Source organism: Zootoca vivipara, chromosome 6, assembly GCF_965207765.1.
Source record: "Zootoca vivipara chromosome 6, rZooViv2.hap1.1, whole genome shotgun sequence".
NCBI lineage: Eukaryota > Metazoa > Chordata > Lepidosauria > Squamata > Lacertidae > Zootoca > Zootoca vivipara.
Genome location: NC_142589.1, coordinates 3,383,830 through 3,403,034, shown reverse-complemented (window position 1 = coordinate 3,403,034; position 19,205 = coordinate 3,383,830). Strand labels below are relative to the sequence as shown.

Sequence of the window (19,205 nt, the reverse complement as noted above, 5' to 3'; positions counted from 1 at the left end):
TTCTTGCAACGCCTACAAGTCTTAATTTATTATGGCAGCGTTAGCCCTACGCTTTCGCTAGACTCCATCAGATGCATAAAAGGTAAAGTTGCAGACCAATGCAGGCAGCTTTGAAAGGGCAGGCAAATTCACGGAGGCTGTTGGTCTATCAGTTGAAAACTTTTGCAGGGTACGAGCTTAGGAAAGGCTACCGCTTTGATATCTTCTTTTTTTAATATTCATATTTTTATGAATAAAATAAAGAAGAGCACCGGGGGTAATAGAGCCCACTACGCATTGCAAACTTGCTGGTCGCCTGCAGCAGAGCAGATGTAGGCGCCCACTCCGGAGTAAGGCTGACTCAAGCCACGCCCAGCTGAGCAAACGCGCTTCCGATCCGCCTGCGCAGCAGCTCGGCAGCATAGGGAAGGATCAAGCTTGGGAGCGCATGCGCAAAGGAATGGCGACGCGCGTTGCGGACGCTCTCTGAAGTGACTCACGTAAGTCGTAGACGCGACCGTTGCCCTCCACGTGACGGCAACAACGGCGCGCCGGCAGGCTCTCCTCTGCGCGTGCGCATGTGAACGTCGCGCTTCCGCGGAGATGTCTGGACGGGTGAAGCGGGAGCGGGATTCCCGCCCGCTGTCGGTGCGGAGCTCGCTGTCCAGCCGCGCCCCGCAAGAGCCAGGCGGGGAGGGCGGCGCGCCTCGAGGCCTGCGGGCGGACGCCGGGCGGGTGAAGCGGGAGCCTGCCGACGAGGAGCCCCGGGTCAAGCAGGAGCCGCTCGACGAGGAGGACGATGACGAGGAGCCCACCGGTGGGTGCGGGGAGGCGCGCGGGGAGGGGAAGCCACCCGTCCATCAATCAACGCGCGCCAACCGGTCGAACTCACTCCCACATGATGTGCGCCAATGGCGGTAGAGCAGCTGCTTTGCCTGCAGAACGCCCCATGCTCGACCCCAGGTTAAATGGTTTAGCGGGAGGAAAGGGGGAGCTGCTTCTAGAGAGCTGCTGCTAGTCTGAGGAGAGAAGAGGTGGATGGACAAGTAGCCTGGGTGTGAGACAGCTTCCTACATCACTTGCTGGTATCTGGAGCCTTCCTGCACAGATGCACTATACAGTACAGTACCGTACTGTACTTCAGAGTAGTGGATGTTAAGTGCAGAAGGCATTTTTGCTCTGCTTGTGAGCTGCCTTTTTTGTTGTCCAACTGCAGCTGAAAATAGTGCGCTGGCCTGGAAGGAATCTAGCAGCTCTCCAGGGTTCCACAGGGGTCTTTTCCAGATTAGGTAGAGATCGAATGGTCTCTGAGTTATGATCTCTCCCTGTAACTTAACCACTCTCTTGGTAAAATGGAAGCAGTACAGTAGTACAGTAGTTGCACATAGTTCTGGCTGACTGTGTGGCTCAATGCAATAGACTTTGTAAACAGCTCATAAATTTAAAATGTCAGTCCGTGACAGTAAATATCAAATCATTGGGTATGTCATAAGTTGCCATTTAGTCAATATGAGTTGTTTTGCTGCCATTACTCCTTTATGTGATCCCTGTGTGGAGTTACAGTTTGTATTTTGTTTTTAAATTATTTAGCTTGTCAGGAGTCCCACTTGATGAAACACTATGCATGCTTTTGAATTCTACACAACTCTTTATTTAGCAGTGTGGACAGGTAGAATCTTTAAGCTTATGTCAGGCTCTTCATTTGGTTAAAGCCAAGCTAGTGATCAATACTTGGCACCAAGGTTAATGACAACAATTGAATTCGTTGGTGCTTTCATTTCCTAGATAGTTGCTGCCTTAAACACACACTGCTGTGATCACGTATTCAGTATTAGGATGCTTATTGACAATTATTGAAATTGCATCTTTATCCCACTGTGAGGGATTAAATTGCATGAATAAAGGTCTAAAAACCCCTTGTGCTATCTTAGATAAATTTGCACAGTGGATTCTAATGTCACTTTGCTGCTGGAAAGAGTAACTAAGGAAGCTGATAAATACAAATAATTATTTGGCCAAGGACAAGTTCAATTTACAGTAGTTCCATTTACTCCATATTTTAAAACTACTTCTGTATGCTTTTTATTCTTTCACACTAAAGACTCCAGCATATCTCATATATATATTCATATAAATTTAAATATTTAAGTGTGTGTGTATACATATATATGAATGTCAGTATAGCATGTTTCTTGTTTGGTCCCCTCTTTTCAGTTAAATATGGTCGATTCGACCCAGAGGACCGACGGAGCAGGCACTGCCCATACTTGGACACCATAAACAAGTCAGTACTGTACTGTATCTAGATGAAGCAAAGCGGGGAGCAGTATATATTGTAGGAATGCACATGCAGAGATTTAAAACCATGTCGGTAGTGGTGAAAAATTCAAATAGGCAGTCTGCAACTTTATCTTGCTAAGCAAAGATGTAGAATTTATTTAAATGTTCAAGCTATGGGGAACAATTAGTAAACTAAACAAGAATAACTGAAATATAGGTAATATTTACTTATTGGATCTAAATTGTTGTTGTTATTGGTTATGTACAACATGGCACAGAAACACTTTAATGCATTGTATATTTATAGAAAGGAAAGGTGGTGTTTTGGTCCACAAGAAAAACCTCCAAAATCCACAGTTGAGCAGTACCTTTATAGTCAAGCTTTTTGTGTGCAGTGTCATGTGGACCATTCCTCTTGGATTCAGTTGAATAGTGTTTGATTGGGGTATCTGTCTGGTGGGATTAATTTACCAATGTTCTGCCACTATAGGAGTGTTCTCGACTTTGACTTTGAGAAGCTGTGTTCAATCTCGCTCTCCCATATCAACGTTTATGCTTGCTTGGTGTGTGGGAAATATTTTCAGGGTAAGTCATGTCAGACTAATCTGATCTCATTTTTTGACAGAATTACAAGCCTGGTAGATGAAGGGAACGCTGTGGATGTAGCCTATCTTGATTTCAGCAAGGCCTTTGACAAGGTGCCCCATGATATTCTTGTAAAGAAGCTGGTAAAATGTGGGCTAGACAATGCTACCATTCAGTGGATTTGTAGCTGGATTACTGACCGAACCCAAAGGGTGCTCATCAATGGCTCCTCCTCATCCTGGAGAGTAGTGACTAGTGGGGTGCCACAGGGTTCTGTCTTGGGCCCAGTCTTGTTCAACATCTTTATCAATGACTTGGATGATGGGCTTGAGGGAATCCTGAGCAAGTTTGCAGATGACACCAAGTTGGGAGGGGTGGCTAACACCCCAGAGGACAGGATCACACTTCAGAATGACCTTAACAGATTAGACAACTGGACCAAAGCAAACAAGATGAATTTTAACAAGGAGAAATGTATCAATAGGAGTATAGCATCTAGATCAAGGGAAGTAATAGTACCACTGTATTCTGCTCTGGTCAGACCTCACCTGGAGTATTGTGTCCAGTTCTGGGCACCACAGTTCAAGAAGGATACTGATAAGCTGGAACGTGTCCAGAAGAGGGCAACCAAAATGGTCAAAGGCCTGGAAACGATGCCTTATGAGGAACGGCTTAGGGAGCTGGGTATGTTTAGCCTGGAGAAGAGAAGGTTAAGGGGTGATATGATAACCATGTTCAAATATATAAAAGGATGTCATATAAAGGAGGGAGAAAGGTTGTTTTCTGCTGCTCCAGAGAAGCGGACACGGAGCAACGGATTCAAACTACAAGAAAGAAAATTCCACCTAAACATTAGGAAGAACTTCCTGACAGTAAGAGCTGTTCGGCAGTGGAATTTGCTGCCAAGGAGTGTGGTGGAGTCTCCTTCTTTGGAGGTCTTTAAGCAGAGGCTTGACAGCCATCTGTCAGGAATGCTTTGATGGTGTTTCCTGCTTGGCAGGGGGTTGGACTGGATGGCCCTTGTGGTCTCTTCCAACTCTATGATTCTATGATTCTAAGTAAGTATGCTTTAGCATTATATGCTTCCTTTGCAGACAGAATACCAGTTCAGTGTGACTACGCTACCTCTGTGGCAAATGAACCTGGGACCAACCTAGCAGGAGTAGTTGTCGTGAAATGCCTTGCATGATGTTACTGCTAATGTGGCTCTTATGATCAAAGAGATCTCACAAATGAAGCTGGGGTGATGGTGATCTATTGCAATCTTTTTACTATACTGCTAGAAGCCTGCAGTCATGAATAAATTTATCTGCTGAAATCAGCATTTGAAATGCAGGCTTTAATCTACCCTTGGCTGGCCCTTCAGGTTGGCAACAGTCCCCAGGGTCTAGATCAGGGGTCAACAAACTTTTTCAGCAGGGGGCCGGTCCACTGTCCCTCAGACCTTGTGGGGGGCTGGACTGTATTTTGGGGAAAAAATGAATGAATTCCTATACTGTACCTCACAAATAATCCAGAGATGCATTTTAAATAAAAGGACACATTCTACTCATATTAAAACATGCTAATTCCCGGACTGTGGGCTGGATTTAGAAGGTGATGGGTCCGGATCCAGCCCCTGGGCCTTAGTTTGCCTACTCATGGTCTAGATGTTAGTCTTAGCAAATCTGTGCCTCTCTGGCCCATAATCCGCAGCCTTCCAAACCTCCTTGGGCTGCCCCTCTACAAATAGGTCTACTTTTCTCCTTTCTCTGTCTCAACTATCCATTGCAGTCCAGGCCATTGACTGCCCTGGGCCATTTCCTTCAGCCACCCTTCCATTGCCCAGGCTCCCTGGTGCTCACTTTTCCCCTCACTTGCACAAAGCCCTCCAGCATGTTAAACATGATGCATCTTCTCTCAGTTTTTTTGTTGCCTCATCCCTTTTTCTCCAGCTTCATTTCCCAACCAGCTTTGTTCCGCTTTCTGAGTCCTTGCTAATGCTGCTCTCTTCCTTCATCTTCCTTGCCTTTGAACCTCCTCACTATTGATTTCTTTAAATATGGACCAAGCTGAAAACTTTCCCTTTCATGTGGATTTGAAGTTATTTAGTTAGAGCCCTGAGTGCTCCCTGGAAGGACAGATCGTGAAGCTGAGGCTCCAATACTTTGGCCACCTCATGAGAAGAGAAGAATCCTTGGAAAAGACCTTGATGTTGGGAAAGATGGAGGGCACTAGGAGAAGGGGACGACAGAGGACGAGATGGTTGGACAGTGTTCTCGAAGCTACGAACATGAGTTTGACCAAACTGCGGGAGGCAGTGGAAGACAGGAGTGCCTGGCGTGCTATGGTCCATGGGGTCACGAAGAGTTGGACACGACTAAACGACTAAACAACAACAACAAAGTTCCCAAAGCAGCTGGTCGTTCTTTGCCACCAGCAAATTGTATCACTGTGGCTTTACTACCACAAGCACAGTATAATACAGATAACAAATATCCATGGGTAGTTCTTAGAACCCAATACTGCAATCCTGTCTTATTCACAGTTTGTTTCTTGCTTGCCTCCTGTCTTCTTTGCAGGTCGGGGCTTGAAATCCCATGCTTACATTCACAGTGTACAGTTCAGCCATCACGTCTTCCTCAACCTTCACACCCTGAAGTTCTATTGTCTGCCAGACAACTATGAAATCATTGATTCTTCACTTGAGGATATCACCGTATGTAATCTTCCCTATGAAGGATGTGGGGTGTGTGTGGAAACAGTAGGCTGTTGCCAAACGTTGTGACTCTGACACATTGAGCTTCCATGTGTTATTTCTGCTTCCCCCAACCCTAGTTTCAGCGGCAGTTTTTGTTATGCCCCAGAAAGTTCTGTTTACCTGAGCATGTCTCGCATATGTCTGGAATGGAACTTTAGAGATACGTATTTTTGTAGACTTTTGTTTTAATCTAGTGGGATGGGAAATAAGTCTAACATTCTTTTTTAAAAATAAATAAATAAACTTTATCTTAACATAAAGGTCAAGCCGGAGTTTTCAGCAGCATATACAGTCCTATTTATCCTCTCCCCACCCCTCACAGTATGTCCTGAAGCCCACCTTCACCAAGCAACATATTTCCAACTTGGATAAGCAAGCCAAACTCTCTCGAGCCTATGACGGCACCACGTACCTGCCGGGCATTGTGGGATTGAACAACATCAAAGCAAATGATTATGCTAATGCGATTCTCCAGGTACTGTGACATCTTTGAAATGGAGAAGAGGGAGATACTTCAGTGAAGGTTTGGGAGGTTTGATGGCCAGCCATTAAAGATAAAGGGCCCCCTGACCATTAGGTCCAGTCGTGACCGACTCTGGGGTTGCGGCGCTCATCTTGCTTTATTGGCCGAGGGAGCTGGCGTACAGCTTTTGGGTCATGTGGCCAGCATGACTAAGCCGCTTCTGGTGAACCAGAGCAGCGCACAGAAACGCCGTTTACCTTCCCACCGGAGCGGTACCTATTTATCTACTTGCACTTTGTCGTGCTTTCGAACTGCTAGGTTGGCAGGAGCTGGGACCAAGCAACGGGAGCTCACCCCATTGCGGGGATTCGAACTGCCGACCTTCTGATCGCCAGCCATTAGGGATGGTTATAATAGCTGGGTTTTCTGCCTTGTCAGCGGGGCTGAACTTGAGAGGTCCCTTCCAAGCCTATAATTCTAAGTATTGAAGTACTCACAGTAGTCTTACCCAGCTGTCAGAAATCTGTTGTGTTTTCCAAAAACTGCTTTAGTTCTATGAGTTTTCTTTTGAGAATGGAATTGTTTTTCACAACTCTCCTTTTTTCTTGGAAGCATTGAGTGGCTAGGAAATTCATCACTATAACGTCAGTGTAAACTTCTCCATGTAAAGGAATTTTGCTCCATTGTGTTGTTGGGATTTTCTTATTGACCTGACCCTGAGTCAGAGAGAAAATAAAATAATAATAATAATTTATTTATACCATGCCCATCTGACTGGGTTTCCCCAGCCACTCTGGGCGGCTTCCAACGGAATATTAAAATACAATAGTCTATTAAACATTAAAAGCTTCCCTAAACAGGGCTGCCTTCAGATGTCTTCTAAAAGTTTGGTAGTTGTTTTTCTCTTTGACATCTGGTGGGTGGGCGTTCCACAGGGTGGGTGCCACTACCGAGAAGGCCCTCTGCCTGGTTCCCTGTAACTTGGCTTCTCGCAGCGAGGGAACCGCCAGAAGGCCCTTTGCGCTGGACCTCAGTGTCCGGGCAGAACAATGGGGGTGAAGATGCTCCTTCAGGTATACTGGACCGAGGCCTATCTTCTTCCATATATTTGAACATCTTATTTGCTTGTATCTACCAGCTCAAATAAAGACAGTGAATTCAAGATAATGTACCGGGGGAGGGGGGAGGGCTTGGACATAGAATTATAGAGTTGGAAGGGACCATGAGGAATCTTTTGCACTACATATGGCTCAAACCCACATCCCTGAGGTCAAGAGTCTCATGCAATACTAGCTGAGCATGTTCAGTTTGTGCCTGACAATCATAATTCATGCCTTCATAACAGTTACTTAGTACTACTATTTTCTGATTGGTGCCTGGCAGGATTACAAAATTAAATGCTGGGGTTCCTATAATTCACAGATTAAAATAATAGAATGGGTGAAGGGATAATCCAGCCTTCCCCAACCTAAGCCTTTGAGATGTTTTGGACTGTAACCCCGTATCAACCCCAGTCAGCATAACACTGCTTTCTTTCAGCCCACCATCATACAGCTGTGCTGGCAGGGACTGTTGCGAGTTGTTGTCCAAGACATCTTGAGGGCATCATGCATGGGAAGGCTGGAATACATAAAGATTAAAATTAAATGGAGCAAGGTGATATGGTGGACTTGGGATGGCACTCTGATATATGTATTGTATCTTAAATTAACCGAGTGGGTTACAAAATGTTAGATTTTTAACCTGATAAGTTTTTGTGGTAGGAGAGGCTGTATTTTGACATAAGTGAGTATTTTGTCCCTGATCTTTAACTTCTCCGTGCCTAGGCCCTATCTAATGTCCCACCACTGCGGAATTATTTTTTGGAGGAGGAGAACTACAAGAACATCAAGCGCCCTCCAGGAGACATCATGTTTCTGCTGGTTCAGAGATTTGGAGAGCTCATGAGGAAACTATGGAATCCTCGAAATTTCAAGGCTCACGTCTCCCCCCATGAAATGCTGCAGGCTGTGGTTCTCTGCAGCAAGAAGAACTTCCAGATCACCAAGCAAGGTGGGACATAGGGGGGGGGGGCTTATTGTGTTCTGCTGGTACTAAGAGATTAGAGAAATGCTGTGGTGGCCACCTTTATTGGATGTAGCTACTCTTAAATAGTGGCAGGCAACTCTCTAGAGTGTTTTATTTATTTTAATGGATATCATCATTCTCTTCCTCCAAGGAAGTTACACAGTACCTGAAAACTCATTATTTGCCCTCCCCAAATTCTGAACCATCCTTCTGTGACCTCTGTCCATAGCTCTAGTGGTTTTCTCCAAACTGTTGTCTGCCTTTTCCACCTTCAGTTCAACTCAACTATTGCTCCACTTTGTCAACCGACCCAAATATAAGTTGAGGCACCTAATTTTACCTTACTTATTGACTCGAGTATAAGCCGAGGGTGGGAAATGCAGCAGCTACGCACATTTTTTGTGCTGAAAAAGTAGGCTTATACTTGAGTACTGTATATAAAGTACTTTTCACCCCTCTGTTCCCCAAGCCCTTTCTCTATCCCACTCAGTAGTTATTTCCTCCTCTTGCATGGTTGGATGCTTCTGGAGGAGAACAAGAATGTAAATAAACAACAAGAGAGGGAAGACTTAGAATCATAGAATCATAGAGTTGGAAGAGACCACAAGGGTCATCCAATCCAACCAAACAGGAAACACCATCAAAGCATTCCTGACAGATGGCTGTCAAGCCTCCACTTAAAGACCTCCAAAGAAGGAGACTCCACCACACTCCTTGGCAGCAAATTCCACTGTCGAACAGCTGTTGCTGTCAGGAAGTTCTTCCTAATGTTTAGGCGGAATCTTCTTTCTTGTAAATTGAATCCTTTGCTCCATGTCCACTTCTCTGGAGCAGCAGAAAACAACCTTTCACCCTCTTCTATATGACATTCTTTTATATATTTGAACATATTACCCCTTAACCTTCTCTTCTTCAGGCTAAACATGCCCAGCTCCCTAAGCCGTTCCTCATAAGGCATTGTTTCCAGGCCTTTGACCATTTTGGTTGCCCTCCTCTGGACATGTTCCAGCTTGTCAATATCCTTCTTGAACTGTGGTGCCCAGAACTGGACACAATATTCCAGGTGAGGTCTGGCCAGAGCAGAATACAGTGGTATTATTACTTCCCTTGATCTAGATGGTATACTCCTAATGATGCAGCCCAGAATTGCATTGGCTTTTTTAGCTGCTGCATCACACTGTTGACTCATGTCAAGTTTGTGGTCTACCAAGACTCCTAGATCCTTTTCTCATGTACTGCTCTCAAGCCAGGTGTCACCCATCCTGTATTTGTGTCTTTCATTTTTTTGCCCAAGTGTAGTACTTTACATTTCTCCCTGTTAAAATTCATCTTGTTTGCTTTGGCCCAGTTGTCTAATCTGTTAAGGTCATTTTGAAGTGTGAGCCTGTCCTCTGGGGTATTAGCCACCCCTCCCAATTTGGTGTCATCTGCAAACTTGCTCAGGATGCCCTCAAGCCCATCATCCAAGTCATTTATGAAGATGTTGAATAAGACTGGGCCCAAGACAGAACCCTGTAGCACCCCACTAGTCACTTCTCTCCAGGATGAAGAGGAGCCATTGATGAGCACCCTTTGGGTTTGGTCAGTCAGCCAGTTACAAATCCGCTGAATGGTAGCATTGTCTAGCCAGCATTTTACCAGCTTCTTTACAAGAATATCATGGGACACCTTGTCAAAGGCCTTGCTGAAATCAAGATAGGCTATATCCACAGCATTCCCTTCATCTACCAGGCTTGTAATTCTGTCAAAAAATGAGATCAGATTAGTCTGACATGACTTATTTTTCAGAAACCCATGCTGACTTTTAGTGATCACAGCGTTTCTTTCTAGGTGCTCACAGACCATTTGCTTAATGATCTGCTCTAGAATCTTTCCTGGTATTGATGTCAGGCTGACTGGGCGGTAATTGTTTGGATCCTCTCTTTCCCCCTTTTTGAAAATAGGGACAACATTTGCCCTCCTCCAGTCTGCTGGGACTTCGCCTGTTCCCCAGGAATTCTCAAAGATTACTGCCAGTGGTTCTGAAATCACCTCTGCCAGGTCTTTTAATACTCTTGGATATAGTTCATCTGGCCCTGGAGATTTGAATACATCTAAACTAGCCAAGTATTCTTGTACTACCTCCTTACTTGTTCGGGGCTGTGTTTCCCCTGCTGAATCATCTGCTCCATATTCTTCAGGTCGGGCATTGTTTTCTTTTTTGGAGAAGACTGAGGCAAAGAATGCATTGAGGAGTTCTGCCCTTTCTCTGTCCCCTGTTCACATTTCTTAGTATGCTTGGTTGCTCCTTTCTGCTGTATAATAAACTCCAGAAGAGCATGGTCACTCCCACCTAATGATCCTGTCACTTCTACCCCACTAACTAGGTCATCACTATTGGTTAGGATTAGATCTAAAATGGCTGATCCTCTTGTTGCTTCTCCCACTTTCTGGACAATGAAGTTGTCTGCAAGGCCAGTGAGGAATCTGTTCGACCTTATCCTCTTGGCTGAGTTTGACATCCAACAAATATCAGGATAGTTGAAACCCCCCACTTCCTTTTGAATGCTTGGTCATCTGTTCCAGGAAGGCTTTATCTGTGTCCTCAGTTTGGCTTGGGGTTCTTGGTCATTAGACACCACCTGAAACACCCAGATTTGAGTTCCTGGGTTTGGAAGCGAAGCCTTGAAGCCTTGACACCTCTGCTGTCACTGTGATCAGCTGAATAGGCCAACCTGGTGGAGGTTCATTTAGCAGCCTTGGCCCCTTCTTTTGCTAGGACTGAAGCTCATGATTGCCCATCTCATAGGAAGGAGGTTGACTTTTAACTGTAGAGCAGACTTCCCTGCCTCAGTGCCTTCCATTTGCTGGCTGGGGCTGATGGGAGTTGCAGTCCAAAAGATCTGGTTACAGAAGGCTGCTGAAGAGGTGAGAGTCTTTGTGCCCAGCAGTGTGCTAGACTTATAGCCCTGTTCTACCTCAAACTGCCTTCAGAAGTTGTCACTTATTCATGCTTTTCATCTCCATTTTCCCCCTTGTTGCAGGTGATGGGGTTGACTTTCTGTCCTGGTTCCTGAATGCCTTGCATTCTGCTCTTGGGGGGACAAAGAAGAAGAAAAAGAGTAAGTAAAAGAGGTTGAGACCTCTGCAGTAACCCATATCAGATATACAAAAAGGTAAAGGGACCCCTGACCATTAGGTCCAGTCGTGACCGACTCTTTCTGAGGTCTGTAGAGAGCTGGTGTTTTACCGATGTTTGGTCCAAGAGGTCAACGGGGAATGTTGCCTCCCCATCACGGTTTGGAGGGACAACCAGCCCTGTTTGAAGCTGGCAGAGACTGGTCAATTTAAAGCCAGAACCAAACACGTGGACATTCGTTTTCGGAATGTATGTCAAAGCGTCCAAACAGGATTGGTAAAACTGAAGTATTGTCTAAGCCAGGAGAACCTGGCAGATGGGTTCACCAAACCTTTGAGTTTCCAATGACATGGGGAATTCTGTAATGGTTTGTGTCTTGTGTAAGAAAGCTTCTTACGCTCCCCCTGCGATGCGGGACAAGAGGAGGTGTGAGCTGAGAGGGTTAATGGCTCAGCAATTGTCCTGCATCACGGGGCCTAAATGACGTGTTTATTTAGCCGGAAATGCTAGGAGTTAAGTGCTGTTGTGTTTCTGTGTAACATGAAACGTCTGTATATTTTTCTGTCTGTTCCTGTTTGGCTCTCAGTCAGGATGCAAGCAAATAGTCCTGGCTGAAGAAGCCCGTAATAAATCTTCTTTATTTTAACGAGCAAGGAGCCGCTCTAATTCTTTCGCAGACCGATAACGCTGATAAAGTTGTCCGCTGCTACTCTGCTATTTGATCTGAGAGAAAAAAGTCTTTTAAGAGACTTTGAAAGCAGACCGGCACGAACGGAAGTGGACCGGGCATTCTAGTGACGCAGGAAGAAATGCCAGTGGGCAGACAGGTCTTTTCACCTTCTGCCCCAGCTGCTGTGTCGTTAAACCCAACAGTATTAACCTTTAATGTCTTTTTCGTTGCATTTATTGCTTTTATCCTCCTTTTCCTTTCTGAGAGAACTGCAAAGTGACTAATGGCAAACAGAAGAAAATGGAACATAAACAGAATAATTAGCATAACAAAGAAGCATATATATATATATATATATATATATATATATATATATATATATATACACACACACACACATACATACACACACACACACACACACACACACACACACACACACACACACACACTGTATATCAAACTTTGAGGAGGTTGGGCTATGAAGGGATAAAAAGCAACTTCCTTTGCTTTGTTCTTTATATCTGTAGCCATTATGACAGACGTTTTCCAGGGCTCCATGCGGATATTCACCAAGAAATTGCCACACCCTGATTTGGTAAGTTCTTTATTGTATGGGTTAGATTCTTGCTTACAAAGGGGGAAAGCACGTGGGGTTGGGAAACCTTGATGGTGAGAGGTGGCTAATGCTTGCTGAGCCTATTGCTGCAGAAAAGTGCATTGTAGAGTTTAATTAGTGACATTGGACACCCACAAGCAGTCCTAAGTCTGTGTTTGACCATGTAGATCAGTGGGTTCCAAAATGGGCAATACCATCCTCTGGGGGGAGTGGGGTTACCTAAGGGGACACTAAGAGCTTGAAACGTCTCAGGATCGCAGGACCTCAAGGATCTCCATATGCACCTACCCGGACCCTGAGGTCTGGGCCTTTTCTGCAGTGCCTCTCTGCTTGTGGAATGCTCTCCCCAGGCCTCCCTGGGGAGGCAACTTCATTATACACCTTTAGGTACCAGGCAAATAGGTCCCTCTTTACCCAGGCCTTTGACTGATTGACATCCCTTTTAAATGTGTCGTGGAAGGGGGGAATATTGGTTTGTTTTTGTTTTTAATATGTATTTTGTGTTTATATTGTAATGTTATGTGAACTACCCTGAGTTTTACGGGTACAGAGTGGTATACAAATCTAATGAATTCTAAAAAGAGAGGAGGCTACATGGAAGCACTGGAGGTTTGGATGGCTATCAGACTTTGAATGGATCAAGTTAATCTGTTTTGTTGAGTTGATTAAATTAAATGGGTTTAACTCAATTTTGCATAAACGTGCAATTAGTTGCTGCTGTTTTGAATTGTGTTACGGTACTATCTTTCATAGTGGGTTGTGCAAACTACTATTCTGAAGAATGCTTTTAATAGGCTAGGGGGCACTGGGGGATGAGTTTATGGAACCAAGGGGGTGGGGTCCTGAAAAGGCTTGGGAAACACCTGCGTAGGCACTCAGTAAACACTTCTGTATATTTCAGAGTCTGGTGGCCTGAAGGTTCCTTACACCTTTCTTACTGGAGCCTTGCTTCCAGCTGTGTCTGCCACAGGGCTTTTTCTCCTGCACTACCTGCTTTGTTTTTCTCATTCTCTGTGTCTCCCTCTCTCAGCCAGCAGAGGAGAAGGAGCAGCTGCTCCAGAATGACGAATACCAGGAGAAAATGGTGGAATCCACTTTCATGTATCTAACCCTGGACCTCCCCACGGCTCCCCTGTACAAGGATGAGAAGGAGCAACTCATCATTCCCCAAGTACCGCTTTTCAACATCCTGGCCAAGTTCAACGGAATTACAGAGAAGGTAACTATACATTCTCCCCTCTCTGCTTCCACACCCACATCCCGATCCCCCCCAAGCCACAATCCAGATTGACAGGTCCGTGGTGCTGACTTCAGGCACCATACCTTCCAAATGTTGGTATCATGACACCCTCATTAATCAGTGGAGAAAAACGTGGCTTGAAAGGGGGAACATGAGACTGTGTAGGATATAAATGCAATCAATAAAATAACAAGGGAAAGAAAGGGCACTGGGGTGCAGAAGGGAGGAACAAGCTGACTTTTATTAGAACAATCCCAAGAAAGATCCCGCAAAAAGGGAGTGTTGAAGTTTTTTTTTTAAGATAATTTTTATTAAATTTTCCAGATAAACAAACCCAAACAAAAAAAACATATTTTTTTTTACATTTCATCTTATATTCACCCATCTCAGTTCATTTTGCTCTGCCGAGCTGTGACTTCCCTCCCTCCCATCATTCAGTTTTCTTTCCCACTCTTATCTCACAGTTCCTTTTAGTCCATCTAGTTAAAACCAATTCGTAGGATTTATTTCAGTCCTGCAAGTGTCTTTAAACTTCTACAGTTCTTCTCCATTTAGTCAATGAATTTACTTCATTCCTTTTGGAACTTTGTCTCTCCCTGGTTTCGGATCCCGCAGGTCAACTTTGCTAACTCTGCATAGTCAATCGTTTTTGTCTGCCACTCCTCTATCGTCGGTATCTTTTGTAGTTTCCATTTTTGGGCTAATAAAGTCCTAGCCGCGGTTGTAGCATACATAAATAGTCTCTGATCTCCTTTTGTTATTTCCTCTCCCATCAGTCCCAATAGAAAAGCTTCAGGTTTTTTGGGAAAGGTATACCTAAACGGGAGTGTTGAAGTTTTTGGTAAGAGAACTCTTGAGATTTGGATTCCCATTTGGGGGAAGGGCTCATTTGGGGCAGACTTTGCCAACCATGTACGCTCCAGATGTTTTGTACAGCTGTATAAAGGGAACATGGCTGTGGTGCCTGGAGTTGATGGAGTCGTGGTCCAAAGCATTGGGAGGGGGTGTCCAGGGAGGGTTTGAGTGCCCTGGGCCAAGCGGGGATTATCAAGGGAATCCCAGCGTTCTAGTTCTGTGCCTAAACATGGTTTACTTTTCTCTCACTTAAAAGCGGTCCTTTGGGTGGATGCAGGGTAATCATGCTAGATGAAGAGAGATCCCAAAGTTGCAGAGTTCAGCCCAGTGCAAGCTTCCCTGTGAAAAGTATATTTCCAAGCATTGTTTTTCTCTCCTTCAGGAATATAAAACCTATAAGGAGAACTTCCTAAAGCGTTTCCAGCTCACCAAGTTGCCTCCTTACCTCATCTTTTGCATCAAGAGGTTCACCAAAAACAATTTCTTTGTGGAGAAGAACCCCACTATTGTCAACTTCCCCATAACGTAAGTGCTGCCTTTCTTTATGGGATGCGGTTGTGACCTGTGTCCTGGTCATAGCTGTCAAGTTCTCCCTTTTTTAAAGGGAAATTCCCTTATGCTGAATAGGCTTCCTCGTGAGAAAAGGGAAAACTTGACAGCTATGGTCCTGGTTTGTCTTCATGAACTTGAGGTGCTGTCTGATGCAAAGGCTCCCAGAGCTGCCTGCAGATATCAGTGTTGAGTCAGTCCCTGCTCTCAGACTTACAATCCGAAAGACAAAACACAAAAAGGGAAATGGTTTAGAAGGGAAAAAGAAAACCCAGGCACTTTTTCTTAGAATTCTTAAAATGACCAGTTGCCATTGTGTTGCTTTTATACCAACCTTCTCCAGCCTGGTGCTCTTAGTGTGTTGGACTACAACTCTCAGGCCATGCTCCCATCAGCTCCAGCATTATATGGCCTTGCTTGCTGGGGCTGATGAGATTTGTAGTTGAAAACACCTGACAGCATCAAATTGCAGAAGGCCTCTATAATGAGGCAGACCATTAGGACTCTCCAGAGTTTCCCCCAGCAGTCTTTCCTCCCCATTGGCTCTGGTGTGAGAGGCCGCCTCCACCAAGCACCTTCTGCCCCTGAACTGTGCCAGCAGCTGGTCATGTATGTCATGTTTTTTAGATTGTAAGCCTGTGGACAGGGACTGTCTTATTTTGATTTTATGTAAGCTGTTCTGGGAGCCTTTGGGGCTGAAGAGCGAGGTACTAATGCTCTAAATAAATAATAATACCTGGTAGTATAAACACTGACAACTGGGAAACACTGGCCTCCAATTGGAGAACAGCCTTTACCAAAGGTGTCATGGGCTTTGAAGAAACTCGATCTCAAGGGAGAAATGTGCTAAGAGGAAGGCACACCTGGCAAATCCACACCGTGATAAATTCCTGCCTGAAAACCAATGTCCCCACTGTGGAAGGACGTGTGGATCCAGAATTGGCCTCCACAGTCACTTACCGAACCATTGTTAAAATCGTGTTTATGGAAGACAATCTTTCTCGGCTACGAGTGATCGCCAAAGAAGAAGAAGAATACCTGGGGAGGCCAGGGTTTTTTATTTTCATTTTAATTTCAAGTATTTGCACACCACTTTTCATCAAGCTGTTTGGCAGGGGCACTGACATTCTCAGGGCAGTGGAAGTGGGGGGCTTTACTGTCAGGAACCACCATTACTACCACTAAGTTAATAGCTTGTTTCTCTCCTTTCTGCAGCTGCCTATTAATTCAGAGGCCAGAGAGCCATTTGCTGGAAGTAGTGACAGTGGAAACCATTTGCTGGCAGCCCGGGTGGGGTGGGGTGGGAGAGAGAGCAGCCCATCTACCACCCTCTTAGCCCCTTCTTTAAAACTAGTCTATGGCAATGGCTCTACAGGTGATTGTAGCCTCTGGCACAGACTAAATGTGTAGCTGTCAAGAGCCCCCTTCCAGGGGGCTTCTCCCATGCAAGTGTGACTTTTGCAGGACGCACTGCAGCAGCTCAAGTGGCAGCTGCCCCACCACCACCACTCAAGAGCCCAGCAAGCAGGATTTCTGGGCTGAACATTTTGGAATGACCATTCAAGGCTGGCAGGCTGTATGGGCCCCTGTCTTTCAAAAGGGAGGCTGCAGGCACTCCTGTATCTTACAGTTTCTGACTTGCCTCCCTTCTTGCTGTAGGAATGTAGATCTCCGGGAATACCTGTCTGAGGAAGTGCAGGCTGTACATAAGAATACAACCTATGATCTCATCGCAAACATCGTGCATGATGGGAAACCAACAGAAGGGGCATACCGGATACATGTATTGCACCATGTGAGTCTTAGCTCAGACTTGCTCTTGTTGACTCCTGAGATTTTGAAAGTGGCATTCAGAATGGAGCTTTAACTTGGTCCGAGTTCCAGCAGCAAACTCTTTTGCCATGTTGTTCTTCTTGCTAGCCTCTCTCCTGATGTGGCTTTCCTTCCTTATGTTGCAGGGCACAGGCAAGTGGTATGAGCTGCAAGATTTGCAGGTGACAGACATTCTTCCCCAGATGATCACCCTCTCTGAGGCTTACATTCAGGTTAGTACTGGGTTTTGGTGGTGGTGGTGGTGGTGGGATTTTGAGGAGAGCTCTATCCTTGCTAGGTAGTGAAATCCCATGGAAACCACCTGCTGTGCCTTTTGCCACTGAAAGGTCCCAGGGAGCTCTCAAGAGTACAAAAATGCCCTGCAGGGTCCCAACACAAGCAGCAACGAGGTGCCTGCAGGTGACTTCTCCCTCTGTGTGCAAGCTTTGCAGATTTTGCTGTTGGGGTAAAGCATAAAATCTAAACAAGTGGGCTGGAATCAGTCTGGCTCTAACAGGAGTAATTCCTTTCGGTGGCATAAGAAGCCTGAGTGCAGTTGCACAGGCAGCTGAAGTAGGCAACAAAGTTTGGTTGCATGCAATCTCTGCTTACAATGTGTTTCGATTCTGTAGATCTGGAAAAGACGAGATAGCAAAGAGGAGACCAACCAGCAAGGGGCTTGAAAAGGGAAACGAAGAGCCCCAGAAGGATGCAGATGCTATCACAGCATTGCCTCTGCTGTGAAATGGAGACTGGTGTTTGGTGTTCGGTCAGTCAAGCTGGTGTTGTCTTTTAGAAGCCTCTCTCTTCCTGTTGCTGGCTCTGTTCATTAAGCAGCGCAGCAGGGAATGGATTCCTTGGTGCCACCTGGCAGCTCAGTCCTGGCTATGTTCTCATTGGAGAAGAACTAGCAAGAAGACAGGGCAAGAGTGTATTTTCTCGACTTCTTTGGGCACAGCTAACTCTGCATCCCATTTCACTGTCCAGCAAGTCTACCTAGTGCTGCAATCAATTTCAGGGGGCGACAGGAGGCCTTTCCCTTGTGTGTTGTTTAAGGCTACTACTTCTGAGTCCTGTGTGCATTAAATGTGTATACTTGGTTTTCTAATATGGTATGTCTTTTCTCCAGAGCAAACCCTTTTGCTGAAAACTGGACTAGCATTCAGCAGAAATGGTCACCTGATGAGGAAGTGCAGTGGTGGCTAAAGTGAGTGTTGCTGAAGGGTGAAAGGGGCCACGTCCTCTTACTAATTTCATTTGCATCAATGACATCCCTAGGCCATATGCACTCTCTGTAGTTGTTATTAATTTCCACCCCTTCCCTCCTTTGCCACAATAGCTTCCCCCTAATGTAGTGAAGCAGGATTATGATGGCAAGTGGAGAATGAACACCCTGTCATTCCTCCTCTTTCACCACCATCCCAGTCAGGTGCCATTTCCACGTGGAGAACCACCAGAAATCCCTTTGGTGGCCGCTTATGGCCTGCAGGCCACAGTTTAGCCACATGAGTTGGAAAGTAGCACTTAACTTGGACACTGTTTTTGCTAATACCGTAGTTATAACTTTTCATACAAGAATTCTAACCATCAAGTGGCATCTCAGAACTTGTGTCTCATTGAGGTATTGCTAACAACAAATGTTTGAATTGATGATGCTTGAAAACTGGAGCATGGTCTTCTGGTTCCCTTTGCTGCAGCACCTTCATGCTCAGGCACATATGAAATTAGACCAAGAGTTTGACCATAGTATCCTCCTGGACCAACTGCTGAGGATGGCTATTGGAGGCACTTTTGCAGTGGCTTTGTTCCTACCTGTGTGGTTTGAATCCCAAGAGTAGTATGGGGAGGGGGGTTCAGCTCCCTGGCACTTGTGCTGTAGAGTTCCACAACACTTGGTCCCCAGTGTTATTTAATATCTACATAGAGCTATTGAGAGCAGGAGTTTTGGAGCTTCTTTGGGAGGAAGGGTGGGATATACCTTTCATTAATAACACTGATACTGAGTCCTGAAGCACATGCAGCTCTATTTCTCCATAATATCTGAATCAGGAGAGACGAATGAATGGACTGAATGAGGGCCAATAAACTAAGTTTGGATCCAGGGAAGATGGAGGCTCTGTGGATAGGAGGTTCATGTGTCTGTTCCGTTGAGGGTTGCAGGTCCATGGGTTGGGGTGGTACTCCTGGATTACATCCATGTCATTAGAGGCCCAAGCGACCACTGTGCC

The 19,205-nt window shown here is 45.4% G+C and overlaps 1 protein-coding gene across 1 annotated transcript; it reads left to right on the top strand.

The window, feature by feature from the left end:
- The first annotated feature begins 568 nt into the window (after positions 1 to 568).
- Positions 569 to 18,085, top strand: USP39 (ubiquitin specific peptidase 39). The gene is made up of 13 exons (XM_035118865.3): positions 569 to 796; positions 2,194 to 2,263; positions 2,750 to 2,844; positions 5,406 to 5,542; positions 5,907 to 6,059; positions 7,874 to 8,099; positions 11,138 to 11,215; positions 12,433 to 12,500; positions 13,552 to 13,740; positions 14,999 to 15,141; positions 16,825 to 16,960; positions 17,124 to 17,210; positions 17,610 to 18,085. Exons 1-13 carry the CDS (start codon positions 583 to 585, stop codon positions 17,658 to 17,660), a joined length of 1,647 nt encoding a protein of 548 aa, XP_034974756.3. The 5' UTR covers positions 569 to 582; the 3' UTR covers positions 17,661 to 18,085.
- The last annotated feature ends 1,120 nt before the right edge of the window (positions 18,086 to 19,205 follow it).

Excerpts from the sequence above, each read along its gene's own strand:
- USP39 (XM_035118865.3), top strand. The coding sequence starts at position 583 with ATGTCTGGACGGGTGAAGCGGGAGCGGGATTCCCGCCCGCTGTCGGTG. Across the intron at positions 2,264-2,749 it reads TACTTGGACACCATAAACAA|GAGTGTTCTCGACTTTGACT; the intron begins GTCAGTACTGTA and ends CTGCCACTATAG. Across the intron at positions 8,100-11,137 it reads CTTCCAGATCACCAAGCAAG|GTGATGGGGTTGACTTTCTG; the intron begins GTGGGACATAGG and ends CCCTTGTTGCAG.